The 20,627-nt window shown below is 38.5% G+C and overlaps 1 protein-coding gene across 2 annotated transcripts in view; it reads right to left on the reverse strand.

Annotated features, from left to right (window-relative positions):
* The window catches only part of LOC141909304 (kinesin-associated protein 3-like), a 117,187-nt gene extending 97,718 nt beyond the window's left edge, over positions 1-19,469 (reverse strand). Inside the window, exons 1-8 of one of the 2 annotated variants that reach the window (XM_074799708.1) lie at positions 19,308-19,469; positions 17,366-17,497; positions 16,491-16,639; positions 14,172-14,372; positions 12,282-12,506; positions 11,938-12,036; positions 7,194-7,372; positions 2,047-2,209 (exon numbers count right to left, since the gene is read on the reverse strand). In XM_074799708.1, the coding sequence (XP_074655809.1) occupies positions 2,047-2,209; positions 7,194-7,372; positions 11,938-12,036; positions 12,282-12,506; positions 14,172-14,372; positions 16,491-16,639; positions 17,366-17,497; positions 19,308-19,339 (1,180 nt within the window). In that variant the 5' untranslated portion in view covers positions 19,340-19,469. The remainder of the gene's footprint in view (positions 1-2,046; positions 2,210-7,193; positions 7,373-11,937; positions 12,037-12,281; positions 12,507-14,171; positions 14,373-16,490; positions 16,640-17,365; positions 17,498-19,307) is intronic. The other variant, XM_074799709.1, reaches the window with a different exon arrangement.
* Positions 19,470-20,627: the final 1,158 nt, after the last annotated feature.

The following is a 20,627-nucleotide window of genomic DNA, read 5'->3' on the forward strand; positions in this document are numbered from 1 at the left end:
ACCAATTTTTCTTAAGGTGATGGGCCCTTGAGGGATTCAAATATATACGAAAGATCAAGGTAATTAATCAAAGCATCTTCAAAATTTCCCTCAAAAAGTGCTGATTTTGACGAACAACAATGGCAGCCAGTCGGCCATCTTGAATCTGACAATGCCAGTTTTTGGGCTGAAGATGTGTCTAGGGTAGATACATGTATTAACCAAATATCAAGACATTACCTTGAAGCGTCTTCAAAACTTCCCAAAATAACTGGATTCCGTCTACAGACAGGTGGACGCTACGACGAACGGACAAACGGACGAAAAGTGAACGCAATAGCCCGCTGGGACTAAAGACTATTAGGACAATAATAGGGCCGTTTTCCCAATTTGACCTTTAGCGTTCTTCAAAAATTGTGGACAGTGGTTAGAGTACATTCACAGGATCCATTATGGCCATTAATTTGCCATCTTGAACACAAATAACACGAATATCTTTTCAACTTTGAGCTACTTCTAACTATTATCTTCAACAAGTAGTGAAAAGGCTTTGATGCTGCAGCTATGAATATTATTCCCACAGATGTTCGCAACACTATCTAAGTTACCAGGTTTGTGTCTCAATATCAATGTTACCACGTTAGCCCAGCAGCGATCACTGATCTTATCGTTAAGTGTTTTTGGAACGGCCAAAAAAGACTTAAGGGTCAGTCATTTGAATTGTTTTTTGATTTGAATTTGTTATTTTGGTGCCAAGTTGCACAATCAGTATTCGCGCAATTTTCATGTGACATTTATTTTTGAAATCCGAAAATTTGGAACAATTGCATTGATTGTCAAAATCATCGAAAGATAGTGTGTGCTAAGTGTAAATATTTCTAAGCAAATGGTTATTGCGAAAACATCCTTCTCTAGGCAGCTCAATTTAGAAACAACCAACTGCAAATTTGAAGGAATTGTTGGAATGAAACAGCAGCAGAATTTTATTTCCTTGGTATGAAGGGGGCCTGCAGGCATTGTCATGCCCTTCAATCAAGAGGCCCATGGGCCTGTTTTGGTACTGACGTAAGGCACAAAAATGTCCCAGCACAACTATCTCATATTCAATAGATACAATGTTTGTTATAATAATAAGCTCTATGGGTATACATATGCATGTGAAACATCAACTGGAGGACCAAAGGTCCTGTGCACAGGAATGCCAGTTAAAGATGATAATGGGTGTCTGAATTCATATTTCTTTCAGCTGTCTTAACCCTTTCGCTACGTGTGACGTTTTGGAAACGTCATATGGAGTGACACGTGCTGTGCGTATGACGTTGTAGAAACGTCATGCACCTATTGATTTATAACTCGAACGCGTACACAGCAAACAGTATGGAAACGCATGTAAGACAAGATAGTTAGCTTTCTAAACAACAGATGGCGAAAATGCGTCAGTAGTTGGTGCTGTCAGCCTGTTGAGCACATGGTAATTTGCGCGGGATTGAGATGGCTGCTCGAAAGAAAGTTTTCAGTGCTAATCAAGTTTTAGGCAAGATTTACGCCGACGACGACAGTGAAGATGACGATTTAGATGACGGGGGTGATTTCGGACTGGGCGGAGACGACTCTTGGGACGAACTGAAAAAAAAAAATTTCTAACCCATCCTGACCCCCCCCCAACACGCCCCCCCCTACAGAAAAGGCTGTTGGTATGATTTTTTACTGATTTTCACTAAATAACATCATAATCTTCGATAAAAACGCGAAAAATCGGGGTTAAAAACAATTCGAAAAAAATCGAATTTTTCGGAAAATACCTTACGTACGGGGCGGTGCAAGCGTGTACGTAGCGAAAGGGTTAACAGCAGCTCAGCAAGATTTCACTGATGACATTTTATTTTGGTGCAAAGCCATTGCAATAACGAACCTACCGCAAAAAATGAATTCAAAATGGTCAACAAGCACTATTTCCATTAAAAGCATTGTGGGTTGAAATCTAAGCCAACAGGTGAGAAAACATTGTTTGTAGGCCTATGTAGTATCATTTCACTAAAACCTATCTGTATTCAAGCATTTACCTACCTAACAATCCAACAAATTTAGGCAGTATGCCAACCTTCATCATTTTGTCACGCACTTCTTTATCAAATGAGAGATTCAACAACAAACGCAATGAAACATTCAACAAATCCTCATGTTCACATGGAATTAGTGGGGAAATCTTTTCAACAATACTTTTCTCTAACTGCAATAAAAAAAATTGTCCATATAATTCATGATGTGCAAGTTGCTTTGTTACAATCAAAAATACCAAAACCTAATTTTTTCAAAATACGGTAACAACAATATTGACTAAAAAAAGGACTTACTACTACTCATGACATTATGATTGAGGAAAGGCCTTGTTTTTTTCTTAGGATTCAATCAAAGAAAATTAGGACGTGTGAGCGTGTGCATGTGTGTGTATCAAGAAATTTCCTAGGGTAGCTTATTTCAAACTCATTTATCCGGACACTCATGTTCTCGAAATTCAAGTCCTGTTGTAGTACAAGTTTAGATACTATTGTAGACTAGAATGAATCTTTCTATGTGGACGGGTTAGCAACAAGTTCAATCAAACACATTCAGTGAATTTTATATCTGTTCACAACTTTCAGTAAATTAGTTCAAAATTATTGATAGTAACGAATGAGACCATCATGAACCAAACAAGTCGACACCAGGCCACTTCCACGTGAGAGCAAAAACGTGTAAGCAAAACCTGTTCATCGGTCAGAGGCTACAGTCTACGATCCCTCGTAAATTACTGCACTGTACGACAGCCCGCACGATCCGTAGTTACCCTGTTACGTAATCACCTCATCACAAACCTAAGCATCAAATTGTAGTGCAAGTATAATGTATAGGTCAACAAGACGATACCCACACAGAGGCAGGATCGTAGCAAACAAGCCCCAGAGTAGGCCTATTACTAGCATAATGCATTATTGGCTTATTTGCACTATTGTCTTGAGTCATTGGTGTTGCCCAATCTGTCCTACATTTCAGCTTCACCAACTAACACCCTGAATCTGAAGAAGCTGTACTAATTGATGAGCTACGAGCAGTGAAACCAATCGATAAATGGATTGATGATTGATGAGGCAGGGAGTTTAGACATCAACATTGTTCAGAAGAATTATCAATAAAAGTTCTGTTCACAAAAATGAGTAGTGATCGAGGTCATCTGAATGTAGAATGCCAGGGTCCGATCTAAGCACTTGTCCGATTGCCTGGGACAAGTATATTCTCATCAGGGCATGGAGGTTATCATTATCACTTGTCCCCCAGGCTAATGCATTCTATTTCGTTTAGGTTATGGGTTTTGGAGATCCAATGAGATATGCCTCACGCATGCGCCATCAGTTGCCTCTTGACGCCATTGCAAGAGTCAATGCGTGAGAGATCACGCTCTTGAATTTAGAAAGGGCTTTAAAACAAAAACTTTTTACAATATACTTGTTCAAACAAAAAATGTAACGTTCTGACCAGAAAATTTTGTTAAAATCAAAACGACTCTATTCGATTGAACGATTGTTCGAACGAAAAACCTTTCGTTTTGGACAAAAAATAGTTTGTTCAAACGAACACAACTAAGTTCTAATGATTTTTTCAAATTGGTTCAATTGAAAAGAATATTATTGGTTCGAACGAAAGGTCTTTTGAACGTGAAAGAGATCATTCATCAGGGCACCGCTGTAACTAAAAGCCGGACGTAGGTCGGCCTTGCGACGCGATGCGCTCCTCGCGTTGCATCACAAATGTGGGTACAAGTCGGTTGCAGACACTGGCAGTCGCACGGGAGCGTAGGTCGATGAGTCGTTGCGATGCAATCCTCACTGGCGGTCGCAGTGAATGGCGTCGCAGTCACATGAAATACCTGTTTCATTAATGATGAAAAAACTCAAATGAAAAGTCTGGCTCATAAAGCTGTCTGCTCAGAGAAAATTTGCTGTCTGCAGTCTGTTCTCAGCACAATTGTCAAGAACCCATGGCAAAGGCCAATGGCCATGCGGTCCATTGGGTACATAACTTTAAGGCCAACTGCTAGCAGTACCCTGAGGGCCTATAGCTAGCGTTACGATTGACCAAGTGGAACAGGAAAACCATATCCACCAGCGGAAGAACGACAGTTATGCAAGTTTATTTATGGACATTTTAGACTTGACAATTTTGATCCCATGAGGCAATGACATAAAACAACTAAAACTTGAACATTAACTACTCAGGACAAACAAAATCAGAAGATGCTATATAAGTTTTTCAAATTTCAGGGCAGTACATATTAAACCAGGACGGCCGGTTACTGTTGAAATCAAGTTCAGCAACTGAGTGAATGTGGCTTTCAATAGTTTCATTCATGATAGCTTTTAATAGTAAAGCAATTAAGGCCCAAGCTTAAAACGTTTTTATATGTGACACCATGTCTTTGCAAGACCATTCGACAATTAAAATGTGGGTCTGTTAATGCACGTCTGTGTGCACGCGTTAAAAACACTTATCTTCTCCTTGGGTAGCGTTATCTAGTACTACATGTAAGTGATACATAAATGGTTAACGGTTAACGCGTTATTGCTGACAATGCAATCGACTCGCGTTGTGCACTAAGTATAAAAAATATCAAAATCATCAGTGTTGCAAACTAAATACAAGATAGCCGGGCTCCAACGATTCCTTATGTAAGGGCATAAAAATGACAGGTTCAATTGATGACACTTAATGCCATCTTTTATTAGTTAAGACTAGTTCTCAGCGTTGATCAAAATACGGATCTTGGGTGTGTGGTGTTATCACTGCGGAAAATAGTGGATGCAGGCTACCAACCGTGGTTCGCTGATACTATTTCGGTGTTTAAATGATGTTTTTTTTTCAAACAAAATAAACTTTATTCATCAAAATGCCTTGTTTGTTTTGTGGAATATGTAGTTAAACTTTGACTTTGTCATCAATATTTCTTGCGACTGTGAATGAAGCTCCCGTACTCAGTAAATTCGAGTGATATATTCGGGGCGGAAATCTCAGCTGGCAAATTAATTTACGATGGTTTTTACGTTTAGAGTAGCGACCGTCTGAAACTGCAATGAATGATCTAGCCTTATCCGAATTTCAAAAGTCATCACTGCGTAGTGTCCGCAGCACTCCCCAGTCTCTCGGCAATAGCGCTGAATATCGCGCATGAGGCGTTAGACTAGATCGGCGCGCGCGTGCTGTATGAGGGTATCATATCTCCATGTACAAGCATGTTCTGTGTTACACACACAGTGATCGTATTGAGCGTCACCGTAGCAACGCGCTACAGCAGCTTGAACTAACGAGTAACGTTGATTATTCTATAACCAAGTTTGAGCACTTATAAACATCAGAATCAAATATAAACCAAGCTGCACCATCTACACCAAGTACAGAATATATGTGCCAATTTACAGAAAAATCGGTCCACACAAACAGCTTAAATCGTGTCATAAAGAAACATCCACAGACAGACAGACATGACGACGATGCCATAGATGAACAACGAAACCAATCAATAATTGTGATTGATCATTCCAAGTCAGAACCAGTTAATCACTAATTAACAGGCATTTTAATAAATCTGATACCTCCTTTACAGTGAACTTAGCTTTAACCTCGTAGAGGCTATTAGCCTATGTAGGACTATGTTTATATGTAGGCCTAAAATCCGGACGGATTGGTCATAGGCCTATTGAATTTCTACCCTCCTACACATCGTATACACCTTATACAACAGAGATAGGTCTCTGGGGAATAAAATTCGTAAAACTGATACACGCATCGCAAGTGTGGGCGCAAGGCGGTTGCGACACGATTTTCAGCGACTGTGTGCGACTAGTTTCTGCCAGTCGCAAGAGCGCGTAGGTCGCTTGCAACGGTCATGTCGCGTCGCAGTAAGTAGAACATGTGAGACTCCTTGTGACTGGCATCGCTGAGTTGCAACCTGTTGCTGGCAGTCGCAAGGGAGCGTAGGTCGATGAGTCGTTGCAACGCAATCGTCACTGGCGGTCGCAGTGAACGGCGTCGCAGTGAAATGAAATACCAGTTTCATTAATGATGAAAAAACTCAAATGAAAATTCTGTCTGCTAATAAACGCAACAATTATACTGTGTTTGTTTGAGAAAGTAAAGCTCAGTACCGGTAGGCCTAAAGCCTAAAGGTCCCGTACAACTCGCTAAACACTCCAAATGACACAGCGAACGATCTCCTTTTCCCCACGGCGAATGCTTACTACGAATGTCAAGGGCTTTCCTCAATTTACGTGATGGTGTATGTTTTATCCAGGGAGAAACACACTAGACGTATCGGCCCCATTCCGCGCAGTTGGCGATGTCAATAAATGATAATGCTGCAGTGAAGCCAGAAACTTTGTTACCAATTAACATGTTTGATGCGAGCCACAAATATATTTGTAATTCTGGGTTCTGTCACAGTGCCAGCTATGAATATATTCGTAGAAATTCTTCCTTTTTACACTTAGATAGTGCACTCCGGCACACAGGAATGCCACAGTTCCTGATTAGCTGGGAATATGACCTAACGGTTTCATACTCTATGCTCATTGGTCAATTTCGAACAAAGGCTGATGTAACATCTCCAGTGCCATTATCAATCCGGCAGCGAACATGTTAACAATTTTCAATGAAATTGAAAAGAACACAGGAGCCCCAAGGGGCACTATGGCCAGCCTGTCAGCGCAGACAGCAATTGGAGCTGGCAGGAAGAAATACCTCTGATATATTTTTCCCCTGGTCTTATTGATTTGAATGCAGAATAGAATTGAATTTTCTAAAATTTGCTCAATAAAACATAATTGAATTGGATTTGCTGTTTAACCTTGTTTGATAACCTAAATTTGAATTGGATTTGATATTTTTTGGGTAGTCATTCAATTTTAATTCATCATGAAAATGAACTATTTATACAACACCATTCGATCCATTTTACCAGCATTGGTAAGCGTCATAGATGTCAACCAACGCTACACAAATCTCAGGCCCTAAATTTTGCCCACTAGCACTTTTTCCATGGTGGACTAGCCTTACCACAGGAAGTCATAACATAGGGAGGTTATGCAGAAATTCATTTAATACATACACTTTGCCAAAAATTATGTAAACGCCATTTGTCTACCTAAGATTAACGCACTGTGATATTTCATTTTCAAAACACTTACCATTTCAGATTTGTTTTCAATGAATATGCTGAGTTTTTTTAAGAAAGATACAATGAGAATTAACAGCTCGTAATTGTCGCGGTCCATTGTTCGTATCAACATGCCAATGATGTTCTTATTCTTCATTTTCATTTCAACTTTCAAATCTTCAGCCAGATTCAACAATAGATAATAAGACACTGAAAAAAAATTTAAAACATTTCTACAACATTTACAAGTTGTACAAGGTTTCGAACTAAAAAAGGCAGATTTTAGGGACCAATACACCTTTCCCGCTTGAGAACTGCAGATATGCAAAAGTACTGCCTCTCCCAAAGTCTGTGTAAAAAGAATGCCCGTCAATCATCAGTCCCCTCCCCCAAAACCAATATCGAAACTTATCTATAGCATCTCATATCCCTGGTGCCTGAGCCTTTGCCCAGTAAAACTACTTATCAGCCTGAGCATTTCTATTATCATGAATTACAATGACGGCCTATAATGAAATTGCTATTTCTATTCTAATGTTGTTGCCACAGTAGTTGATAAAGGTCCAATGGCCCCTGTGGCTCAACATCAAATCATTTAGTGCATATTATGAAAAATATTTTTCTTCATATAAACTAATTTGGATTGCCATATAATACCCTGTAGAATAGTTTACCAAATTAAAACTATCAACTGACGATGCTGAAAAAACTATTCAACAAATGGTGTTTTTTAATTCTAAATCTGATCAGTTCATTAATTTCTAGCCCCATATTACAATTTAAGATTCACTTAATTATTTGCAATTTCAGTACTCTATCACCCTTGAATTAAATCAAAAATAGATCTTAGGAAGAGAGTTCAAGTATCCGAATCACCATAGAAGCGATAACACTAAAAACCTCATTTTCTAATGAGTAAAGACAGTTTATTGACACGAACGTTTTCGGGATCATATCCCCTCATCAGGTGAAATACAAGTGACTCAAATGATTAAACTACAGGTTTATATACAACATAAGTTACAAAATTACAAGTGCTAAATTCTAAGCTAATTACAAACCAAGTATTTAATTACAAGCTAATTATTTGAATACATTTAGGATAAAGGATGAGCCGTTTTGAAATAATTGTTGATTTAAAGAGGGTCGTTGCGCTTTAATAAACAGGGCCTCCCTAATTTTACAGTCGAGATCAGATGAACCTTTGTCTAGAATTTTGAATTTGTTGTCACTGAATTCCTGATCACAAATGTGACAAATTGCGAGATGTTGTCCAATCGCAAAGGTCTTTGATCTGTGTTCTTAAATTCTGATGGCCAAATGTCGGGCGACGTTGGAAAACGTTCGTGTCAATAAACTGTCTTTACTCATTAGAAAATGAGGTTTTTAGTGTTATCGCTTCTATGGTTATTCGGATAAATCAAAATTCGCGCATCGCACACGTTTCCCAATCTCATCTGTGCTAATATATAACATTATGCATGTGATAACTATAGCCATGATCACATGGAGAAGATTTGGCCCAGGCCAAATTGGCACGGATCAGGCTTGAGCCAAATTTGGCTTGTACCTAATCAAAAGCGCGCTCACATGCGAATCACTCACTTGATAGTAAACAATGCTAAAAAAAGCCAAGTGGGTCATCTCCAGTAATAGTTGCAATTCAAACGCAATCATTTGTCCCACAATCATTTGCCAAAATTTGGCATGGGCTTGGACCAACATTTTTAGCCACAGCCAAAAACAGCCAAAAACGCCAGTTCGTATCATTAGGTTCTTCATGCTTATAATATCCTCTAAATCCGCAAAATCATCGCCTATAATCATCATGACCTAACTCCTCTCAAACGTCTGTCGAAAGCCACCATTGTAAATCACACTAATTACAGCCAAGAACCGATGCAGAAGGGCGTGTTAAAAATATTTTCTCTTTCAATTCAATTTTTTTTTTTCATTACGACAAAATAAATAAAGCAGATTCATGAACTGATACTTAAATAAATTATCTTACATCAGGTCATTGCATAAAGATTCCATATTGCAAGCATTTTTATTGATATTTTAACAGCTGAGTGTGCTATAGTAAGTCGCTTGAGACGAACAGTGTGTAGGTCAGCTGATCAATGTACTGCATTGCACTGCCTGCGGGAAGCGCAGCCACGTGTGTCAGTTCAAACTAGTGGTGTGGATGAACGAAACGCTTAGCGCGTCAATTTGCACAACTTTCGATGATGTTTTTTAATCGACGAAGTCACGTGTTATGATAACCCTGATATGAAAAGTTTTTCATCAAAATTAATTCATTGTTTCTAATTTTTTACTTGTCGGATAAAAATTTCAATTTATTTTTACTGAACTTTCCATACAAATTTTTGGGTCAGCACCTTTTTGATCAGGTCGGCCGGGGGACCGGAAACGAAGACTTTTTTATTTCATGCCTTATGGGAAAATAAAGTTAGTCTTATGAAGCTGATACAGTAAAGACATGTTCTCCCGGTTTACTCTCTTCTACTCTTGCCGACCAGGTCCTCATAAGTGGCAGCGCAGCCCACAATGTACGTTCTCTATTGATCGCTTTAGCAGGGATTGCCAGTAGTACAATAGCGACATAGCTGGGCACCTGTGGGTAGACACGTGAGCTCCCACCTCTCAACAGGTGTTGAAAGACAGATTACAGAACAGAACTGACTGTTGATTAGAAGGATAACGGACAGCATTCCATCGCACCCTTTATTGTCTGTGGAAACGTGTACTCATGAGGTCCACCAGTGATATGCCTCTTCCTGTCTCACCTCTTGGGTACCTTTTAAAACTATGGGTGTGCGTGTGTATGCGCTGTAGCACTCGCGCGCGCTGATAAGGCCATGTGTAAGTGAATGTGTAAGTGAATGTTCGCTTAGATTTTAATGGTCAACCAGAAAAACACCGGGTATTAAAGGGAACAATTATTGACTGCGGATGTATATATATGAAATAGTTATATTCTTGCAAGCCAAGCCTTTGGAATTCACATGAATACAGTACCTAATCCGATGAAACATTCTGCATTTTATGGCTTTCCCATAATCATTTTAGTTCCCAGACTTTCTGGAATATCCCAAAAACAGTCAATCACATTTGCCCGTAGAGACGATGCCCCTTATCAAAGGTAATTGCAATTTCATATCAGAGTTCTCCACGGGTCAAATTTATAGCAGGGGGCTGTAAGAAATATCAACCTTATTCTGCAACGACAATGCGAGCACCGAAGGTGCGTAGTCATTGCGGGGGGTTCGGGGAACATTTTTTAATTTAACGCCCCCTCAGAGTGTCTGACACATAAAACCACACTGGAATTTGTGAAAAGTCACATATGGTTTTAATGCTGGATGCCAAATATCACAATATATCTATCGATGAAAACTGGGCGAGTGGCTCAGTTACTATGATGGTTGTCTATTTCTAGAGAAACTGACGACGACCTACGCACTGGAGAGAATGAACACTTTCATGCAATTTTTTTAGAAAATAAAGCGAGTCTAATTTGATGTGTAAAATTTATTTTGATGAAATCAAATAGGACTTACTTTACAAGCAACAGCGCCGAGGCAGCGCGGCGTGTAGTGAGAAGAACATGCCTCAACACGTGGCCCAGTTTTAGTTATCCAGGAAACCAGGTACTTGGCAATTGGCCAGGGATATTACATTATCACACTCACGCTGAGGCTGACTATCATCGCTATATATCACTTAATTGATGTGTTAACACTACTGGTTAATCTCAGCTCAAAGAAAATCCTACTAGATATATATGACACAATATCAATGATGCAGTTAACAAAAATGTATATAAACTTCCTTTGTACATACATTTATTGGTATATAAACCTCCTTTGTACACACATTTATTGATCCACAGACGCTAAACAAACTTTATTGATCAAAGATACGTGCCAATTGCAGCGCGCTTAGATGTTGGCTACGTTCCAACAACCACAACATTTTACGCATCCGATTTCACTATTTTGTAGGCACATCGTGATTTAGCTTCCCGTAAATTACGCATACGACAACGAAAAAAATTTAAGCAAGGCGGTAAAAATATAAGGCCGGCGCCGAGTTTTAAGCATGGCAGCATATAATTTTAGCAGGGCAGCCCGCTCTGCTAAAACAGCCCGTGGAGGACACTGCATATGCAGGAGCAAAAAAATTTCCGACAAAACACAGTTTTTGGGAGAATTTTAAGGAAGTCGACCATGTCATTGACTGAGGTTTCGCATGTCTTCAATCGCATCAATTATATGCTGTTTAGGCCGAGAACCAATAAAACATATACTCACTTGAAAAAACGTACTGCGATTTTACATAAGTGGCTCAATGCCAACTCCAATATCGCTAACAAAGGTAAACCAAACAATCGCTATCAAGAATTGCAGCCTGTATCGCACTAATGGAGGTGTCAGTGGAAAGCGGACGCCGCACAGCAGACAGAGTGAAATATAATGTCCCCCAAACCGGGAAGACATAATAAATGGGTGTTAAATAAATGGCGGTCATTGCATAACCATGCTTATTTATCACGGTTATCGAATTTTTGTCAAAACATAGGCCTATAGGCCTAATGAAACATTAGTTAATGATGGTAACACATGTTTGAAAATAAATTTGATTCAACAGTCTTGAGAGCTTAGCAAGTTTTCACTAATAGCATTTGATTCAAGTGCAAAGCCATGAAAATTGACAGCTCCAGTTGGCACCGAAGCTGCGACTAAAAACCAAGTGAAAGATATGCATACCTCGAAGCAATTGCTCCTGTTTTTTCACAAGTAGTTGCAATTTCTTAGTACTTTTGTCAACATCCTTTTTTAGCTGGGCATTATTCTTATCTGCAGCAGGTACAATGATAAGTTAAGGAGCTATAACATTTTTACACTAGGTATCTAGACAGCATGCTCATATGCTTGACAATGCGAACATTTCAACATTGAACAGCACTTGGTGAACACCTATCTTATATACCTCAGAACACAAGACAATTCCTATTATTCAAAAAGACAACATAGTCTTGGATGAACTTCCATATAACTATTCACTATAACCCCTTTAATTTCTTGATTGCTTACTCTTAACAAAAGGATATCAATTTTCTTCTTCTTGGAAAGCTCCTCTTGCCACATATCATATTTTTTTAGTTCATGTTCAACAACTGACATGCAAAGTGCTCCTATTTTGAAGTGGGAAATAACGCCATGGAACTGTGTGAAACTTGAGAAACAGAAGAAAATGTAAACAATATTTGTTGCAAGTTCTGTGCTTTTTCTCCAATCTTCTCGTAAAACCCGAGCTAAAGCTCCGACCACAGTTTCTGAAAAACATGACATGTAGATTAAAACACAATACAACCATAATGCAGGCGTGATGGTTTAATGCATGTATCACCAAAACCAGGAAAGTCATCTTATCATTTGATCATTCGAATTCGATACCTGCAACGCAAAGTGGCCATTTATTGCAATCTGGGAACCTGGAGTCCTGGAGACAATATGCCCATAGTACGGTTAGTTGTTGCACTTTAAGGAAAAGAATATTACTTTACAGGGCACAAAATAAGGAAAAAGGTCACTTGCCTGAGGGGCAACTAGCATTAAAAGTGAGGCTGCAAAAATGTTTGTTTCTGTTACCTATCAATACATCGCCAATTCAGTGTAAGCTTTTAAGTATAGCAGTATATACAGTCATAATGAAACATGAAAATAGCTCGTCCAATTTTTTACCTATCATAGCAAAACATCAAATTTACCCATCAACTTTGTAAAATGCTCCTCATAAAAATATTTGGTGTGTAAACCAAAAACCAACTCGCTACAACTGTCAAAACTAAATCTTCATTAGACGCCTTAAAATGTATGAAATATTAGTATAGGCCTATATCAAAATTAATATTTCACATTTTCCATGTCAAACACTATTGTAGATATACTATCAAAATTCAACTTTATACTATACGAGGCGATTTTGTCTTGAGTGCAGAAGCTCAATTTGTGATCCATTATTATTCCCTTTTTATTATTCATTTTCTTCTGTGGCAATTCATATCATAGCCAAAGTGCAATACTACACACTTATCTGGGTAGAAAAACTTTTGCCATTTTTTAGCCCAGCCACATGGTTTGTTGAGGTGAGTCAAGAAGATACACAATATCCATAGGATGAATCTCTGAGAGAAATCCCACAATAAATTCAGCCAGAAGATGGAAAGTTCTGTCGGGGTCATACATGTATGCATATATGTCATCGTGGAGTCAAACATGTAGTAACTTTAGTAAGATTTTTCAGTGTGAATCAAGCCATTCATTCATTGAGCATGTCTCTACAGCTTCTTTAAGAAAATCCCTGCGCCTACAGAGCCAAGATCCAGTGAAAATGAAGGATCTAATACCCAAAGTATAGAATCATTTACTTCTACAGAAAGTGGTGCAACGACACAAGAACTTGATACACTAACAATTCTGTGAATCAATTTTTTGGCCAGTCCAAACATCGACTCAGTTTTGAATAGTACGGAATATACAATCATTCGAAGGCTGAAATACACGTCAAGATATCGCTCTCACTGAAACGCAATAATTTGTGTGGGAATGCTACTCTAGAAGCGCCCAGAAGAAAATATACCAAAATTTTCTGGGGGAGGACCTTCAGAACCCCATCGGAATTTCGCGCCTGCGGCGCGATTATTGAACGGCTTAGCCGTCAAAATATTCATGTGGTCTTGTTTGAGGTTGCCACCTTAGCTCGAGCCATATCTCTTCAGATATGATTTCTCCTATGAAAACTACAGTGCATGTCATCAGTACACATTTTCCTGCTGCCATTTTTTCACAGAAGATTAAAATGTCTCAATTTTATCCGAACATACTGCCCATTCTATCAACTCTGGCAATGCTCCAGATAATATATCTTGATAAAATTGATTCAAAAAATGTACAACACTGATTGCAGTAAAAAAGTTATACTAAGTAAGATTTCTTACCATTCTGAAAGAGCTCTTCTAAATTATCTGGATTTCTAGAAAGTTGAAGAATGAGAGCTGTACCACGTAATTTTTCAGGTATATCTTCATATAATAACAGTAAATATTCTTCAATGTCGTTGATATTTGCTATTTCATCAATTTCAGTGCCTTCAAATGGTGCTGGCTCTAATGGTTTCTCAGATAAGGTTTTTCGACCATCTAAATAGTACAAATACACAAATTAACTTAATAACTAGGATACAGTGGCATATGAAATATGTCTCTCCGCCCAGGGTAGGCAACCATTGAAGGGATGCTAACAAAATTTCTCCCCTGGTGGCCATATGTGATGGCCAATAATCTCCATTTCCAAAAGGGGTGGATATCTCACCTGTCCCAATCCTCACACTGAAATTCATGAAAATCAATAAAGAATTGAAAGCTGTAACTTACTAACGAGAAATTCAACATGGCCACCCTAGTGGCCATGTTTGATGACCCATGACTTCAATTTTAGTTAGGGGTGAACAGCTTATCCTTAGATCATGTTTCATGGAAATCCTTTGAGAATCATACTCTGTATTCCATTCATGTCCAGAAATTACACAGAACAGAAAGTCAGTAACTTCCGGATGATTTTCCCGAATATTCATTTCTGAAATTTTTTCGGGAAAATATCTGGCTGGGGCGAGACCGAATTCCGGCATATTTCTGGAATCATGCCGGAAAATTCCGGCATATTTTATTGACACTTAGTTCTCATGTGTTAGGGTTTTGACCTCTGTTTACCCCCGACCCATCCTCAGATATATGCCAAAATTTTCTGTCATTTGTAATTTCTGGACTTAACTGATTCCAAAAACAATTATAATTCAAGATGCCTGCCCCAATCATCACAACCAAGTTTCATGGAAATTCATCAAAAATTGTAGGCTGCTATTTTAGAGTTCCATAATCAGGTATCATTTATCTGTGTCGGATCAACAGTGATCGGTAGTGTGGCTCCCAAATGGCCATACTTGATGGTCAATGACCTCCAAGTCCGTCAAGAATTGTAGGCTGTATTGAGAAAACAGTAGATTCAAGATGGCCAACCTGCCAGCCATATCTAATGGTTGATAACCTCTTTATTCAATAGGGGTGGACATCTTGCCTGTCCCAATCCTCACACCAGAGTTTCATGGAAATCCATCAAGAATTATATGTATTATAGTAGATTCGTGGTAGTGTTAACAGGGTTTAGAATAAATAACGAGATGAGTAGTACTATATAACTATAGTTAACTATTTATTTGACGCATGAGCTTTCACTACTAATGTATAGTAGCTTCATCTGATGAATGTTTAAGTCAATAAACTAGGGGTCCAGAGACACCATGACCACTTGGAAAGTGGTTTCAAATGCTCAATCTAACAATTTTAATATTCAACGCCCCCTGGTGACCATATACAAAAACTAATGCCTTGAAACTCACCACAATCATAGAACATGTCATGAACTACAATTTAGCAATTAATTATGGTAACAAAATATGTCTAGGTACCAATATATTAAGGAAATACTAAGTTATTCTACAAATCAACGCCCCTGGTGACCATATATAATTACCAATGACCTCGAAACTCTCCAAAATCATAAACCTTGTCATGAGCTACAACTTTGCAATTGATTGTGGTAACAAAATATGCTTAAGTATCAATATAATGTGGAAAAACTTTTTTCCACCTACGAATGAGTACTGATGACACCAAGATGGCCGCCAATTGCGTCATAATTGCCTGATCAAATATACCTGTCCATAAGAGAACCCTTTCCAAAGAATACCCATCCCAAATTGCAATAAAAAACGGCAAACCATTAGGAAGCTACAGGACTCAGAATTTAGGCCAAAAATAACATTTTTGGGCACAAAAGAGGTCACACGACAGCCATCTTGAGTCCAATCAGTCCCAATTTTTCTCATGCTGATGGGCCCTTGGGGATACAAATATATACAAACGATCAAGGTAATTGATGAAAGTGTCTTCAAAATTCCCCTCGAAAACTTCGAAAATGTGTAATAAGTGCTGATTTTGGTGAACAACAATGGCTGCCAGTCGGCCATCTTGAATCTGACAGGGCCAGTTTTTGGGCTGAAGATGTGTCTAGGGTAGACAAACCAAATATCAAGACATTACCTTGAAGCGTCTCAAAACTTCCCAAAATAACTGGATTCCGTCTACGGACGAACGGACGGATGAAAAGTGAACGCAATAGCCCGCTGGGACCAAAGTCCCAAGTGGGCTAAAAATCATGGGAAAAAGACCGTAGCATTTCAGAAAATTTATAAATATCACCTTTTTCACCGTCTTTTCGCTTCTGAAGGTAAAATAACAGTTGTTCCACCTCTGGTAATTTGCTTGGATGAATCAACTTGCATCGTTCCACAATTTCTTTCGCTAGACTGGCAATGTCAGTGTTGTCATTTAAACTTTTGACTCGTATACTAAAATTGAAATAGATTGTGCGATACAGTCTGTAAAATGCTCTCTAACTAGAATATGAATGAAAGTATAACAACAGGGAACAGGAACAGTTTATTGGTATACGTCTAAAATACCTCCAACCAAATCCCACACTCAGAATCCCTCCACCCATAAAACCCTCATGCTCCCTCAGATTTTCCAGTACCTGTCAGCTATTTTTATTTGAATGTATGAGATGTATTCACATAAGTACAGTGAAGCAGAGATAGTCACCCTATCATTCTATGACAAGCAACTTAAGGGAGCATCTCAAAATTTCAATAGTTGTTTCAATTAGAATAACTTGCTGTTAAGAGGGTGGGGCTTCAAACTGGTTTGACCACAGTTTCCATAATCAATGGACAGTTAAGGACCACGTGATTGGGTGATTTACACTCGCAGGCGATGATCATGGCGATCACTAGCCCATTGAGGACAGTTACAGCATTTATGAACACTACTCACGCAGAGCTGACATAAAGTCCTGCAGTATAAACGTATATCAAAATTCCTGATTTGGAATTAGGCATGATCTCCTTGATGTTATAAAACTTCAAATATCTCGTTCCAGTGAAAATAGAGGTTCCCTTTATCACTCCTCTTTTAATCGATCCATTAACACAGTCCCCGAATTTCGAAATGAATGAAGCCTATCGTCCATCTCAGTTGGAGTGTCAATAAAACAATAAAAGGTAGGGAAAACATACATTTTTTGGCACTCCTTCCTCTCACCAAGCATAGGGTCACCCAATTCCCCCAGAATTGTTGCCTCGAGTTCATAATTAACAACCAAAGCTTTTTCTGTGGGATGGACATCAATACTGCCTCCTTTCACTTTCCTAGAATGATAATAAAAGGCCTATTATTATCACATGGGTTCACACCCAATAATAACAGAGTGAGATATGGCTTAATCAAGTAGGCCTAACAACATATACATTAACAACATTTACATTTACACGTCGACATTCACAACCTTTACAAAGAGTGCTCATTCATAATTTGTGATATAGTCCTCTGCACTTGACATCGTAAATAACTAGAGGTCCAGGGACGCAATGCCCACTTGGGTAATGGTTTCAAATGCTCAACAATCTAACAATTACAATATTCAACGCCCCCTGGTGACCATATACAAAAGCCAATGACCTTGAAACTCACCACAATCATAGAAGATGTCGGCAGCTACGATTTTGTTATGGATTGTGATAACAAAATATGCTTCATTACCAATATAATATGGAAATACTAAGTTATTCGACTATACAATGCCCCCTGGTGACCATATGCAAAACCCAATGACCTTGAAACTCACCACAATCAAAGAACATGTCATGTAGGCCTACTACAAGTTTGCAATTGATCATGGTAACAAAATATGCCTAGGTACTGATCTAATAAGGAAACACTAAGTTATTCTACTATTCAACGCCCCCTGGTGACCATATAGAATAACTAATGTCCTTAAAACTCTCCACAATCATAGACGATGTCATGAGCTACTACTTTGCAATTGATTGTGGTAACAAAAGATGCATAGGTACAAATATAATACAGAAATACTAAGTTATTGTATTATTCAATGCCCCCTGGTGGCCATATACAAAAACCAATGACCTTCAAACTCGCCAAAATCATAGAACATGCTATGAGCTACAACTTTCCAATTGATTGTGGTAACAAAATATGTTTAAGTATCAATATAACGTGGTAAAACTTTGTTCCCACGAATGAGTACTGAAGATGGCTGCCAAATTGCGTCTTAGGCCTAATTGTGCGGTCATCCTTATTCCCGAGATGATGTATTTTACGGAGATGAACCGAGCGAGATGAAATTAAATATAACATATTTATTTATTCCATATCGATTTTAACCATTGAAATCATATTATATCAATAATAAATGCCTGCTGGAATCATATTTTACATATTTTGTCGGATATTTTTGTAGAAAAATAACTTTTAACTTTACCGAGAGGAGATCGTCGATCAATCAAATTCAATGAAATTTTATTCCTAACCGAGTTTACGTATTTGAAGTCAAATTTTTTTAAATAAAAAAATATGTAAAATATGACTCTAGAAGGTATTTATTACTGATATAACATGATTTCAAGTGTTAAATCGATAAGGAATAAATAAATATGTTATATTTAATTTCATCTCGGTTGATCTATCTCGGTTCATCTCGGTAAAAATTTCACTTCCTGTCTGACTATTTAATTGAAAATGAATTAGAGTGTGTTGCGCAATCGCATGACAAAAACACCCCAAGGCAAATTTCCGCCCTTCAATTGTTTATAACTTTTGAACCGCTTGACCGATTTTGATTCTGTAAATTGCTGTATGCTTATATTACCCCCTTCTTTGTTTTAAGCTATTAAAAAGGCACAACAGACACATTTAAATTTCCAACCTGAAATCCCTAGTAAAATACGTCATCTTGGTAATAAGGTTGACCCCTAATTGTCTGATCAAAAACACCTGTCTCAAGATCCCTTTCAAAGAATACCCATCACAAATTACAATCAGAAATGGCAAACCAGTAGGAAGCTACAGGACTCAGAATTCGGGCCAGAAGGGAATTGACATTTTTGGCCATTAAAAAGGTATGTGAGATTAACGACTGCCCAACGCAAAATCGATTACCTTTTGAGGTATCTAGCATCCTCCGCTTGCATCACTAGTGTTTTAGGTAGCGAACGCGACTAGGTCTAATAGCCAAAAGGTAGGGGTCACGTCAAACTCACAAAATCCAAATATGTGACAGACGTAAAAATTCGCAATTTTGTTGATGTTTGCCGAGTCATATCAAACTGCAGAGTGCGCACGGGGCCGTGCGCAGGAGGCCGCGCGCAGGGGGCCGCTTTAATAAAGTGAAAACCACACGATATTATTTACGAAACGGCAATACATATACATAGTAGTATGCGATATGAAACTACTCCTACTTCTACCAATTAATCAAATGCATAACCACCATCAACCAGTTTATGATTTTACGTACACTAAGAACAGTATACAGAGTATATATTATTTATCAAAATACTCCGCCGAATCTACGAATTTTTATCTATCTGCTGCTGCTGCTGGAGAGGCGCGCAGGGGGCCGCGTGAATTTTTATCTATCTGCTGCTGCTGCTGCTGCTGCTGCTGCTACATGGAGCATAAAATATAAAACTGCGTTATTGACTCCAAGGGTTTTTCAAAAAGCTTGTTTCTAATAGATTACTTTGCATTTCTGTTAAACCTACTTGATACGGTACATAATTTACTTTTTGATCTACTGTTTCATTGTTAAGTTGTTGATTAATTGCCCCGCTATATTTCTATTTGATTCTTAACTATTGTATAATTACGCCCTAGTTTGCTCTCATCATTAAGATTTGTTAAGTTTGTAACTGTCTTCATGCTGTATATTAGTGTGCATCACATCTTAATCACAGCTTAATTAATCTCTTTGTTTTATACTGTGTAACAGTGTATTAACCCTAGTTTGTACCCCTAATTCCATGTGACGTTAGTTTCTTAGATAAAGAATTGCGAAGTTTCAGTACGATGATAGAAAATGACATGGTTTAATAGTTTTACTAAGTTTTACTTGTCTTCTGCTGGATAGGTGCGCAGGGGGCCGCGGTTTAATAGTTTTACTAAGTTTTACTTGTCTTCTGCTGGATAGGTGCGCAGGGGGCCGCGGTTTAATAGTTTTACTAAGTTTTACTTGTCTTCTGCTGGATAGGTGCGCAGGGGGCCGCGGTTTAATAGTTTTACTAAGTTTTACTTGTCTTCTGCTGGATAGGTGCGCAGGGGGCCGCGGTTTAATAGTTTTACTAAGTTTTACTTGTCTTCTGCTGGATAGGTGCGCAGGGGGCCGCGGTTTAATAGTTTTACTAAGTTTTACTTGTCTACTGCTGGATATGTGCGCAAGGGGCCGCGGTTTAATAGTTTTACTAAGTTTTACTTGTCTTC

The sequence above is a fragment of the Tubulanus polymorphus genome, chromosome 7, assembly GCF_964204645.1.
Source record: "Tubulanus polymorphus chromosome 7, tnTubPoly1.2, whole genome shotgun sequence".
In the NCBI taxonomy this organism is placed as follows: Eukaryota; Metazoa; Nemertea; class Palaeonemertea; order Tubulaniformes; family Tubulanidae; genus Tubulanus; species Tubulanus polymorphus.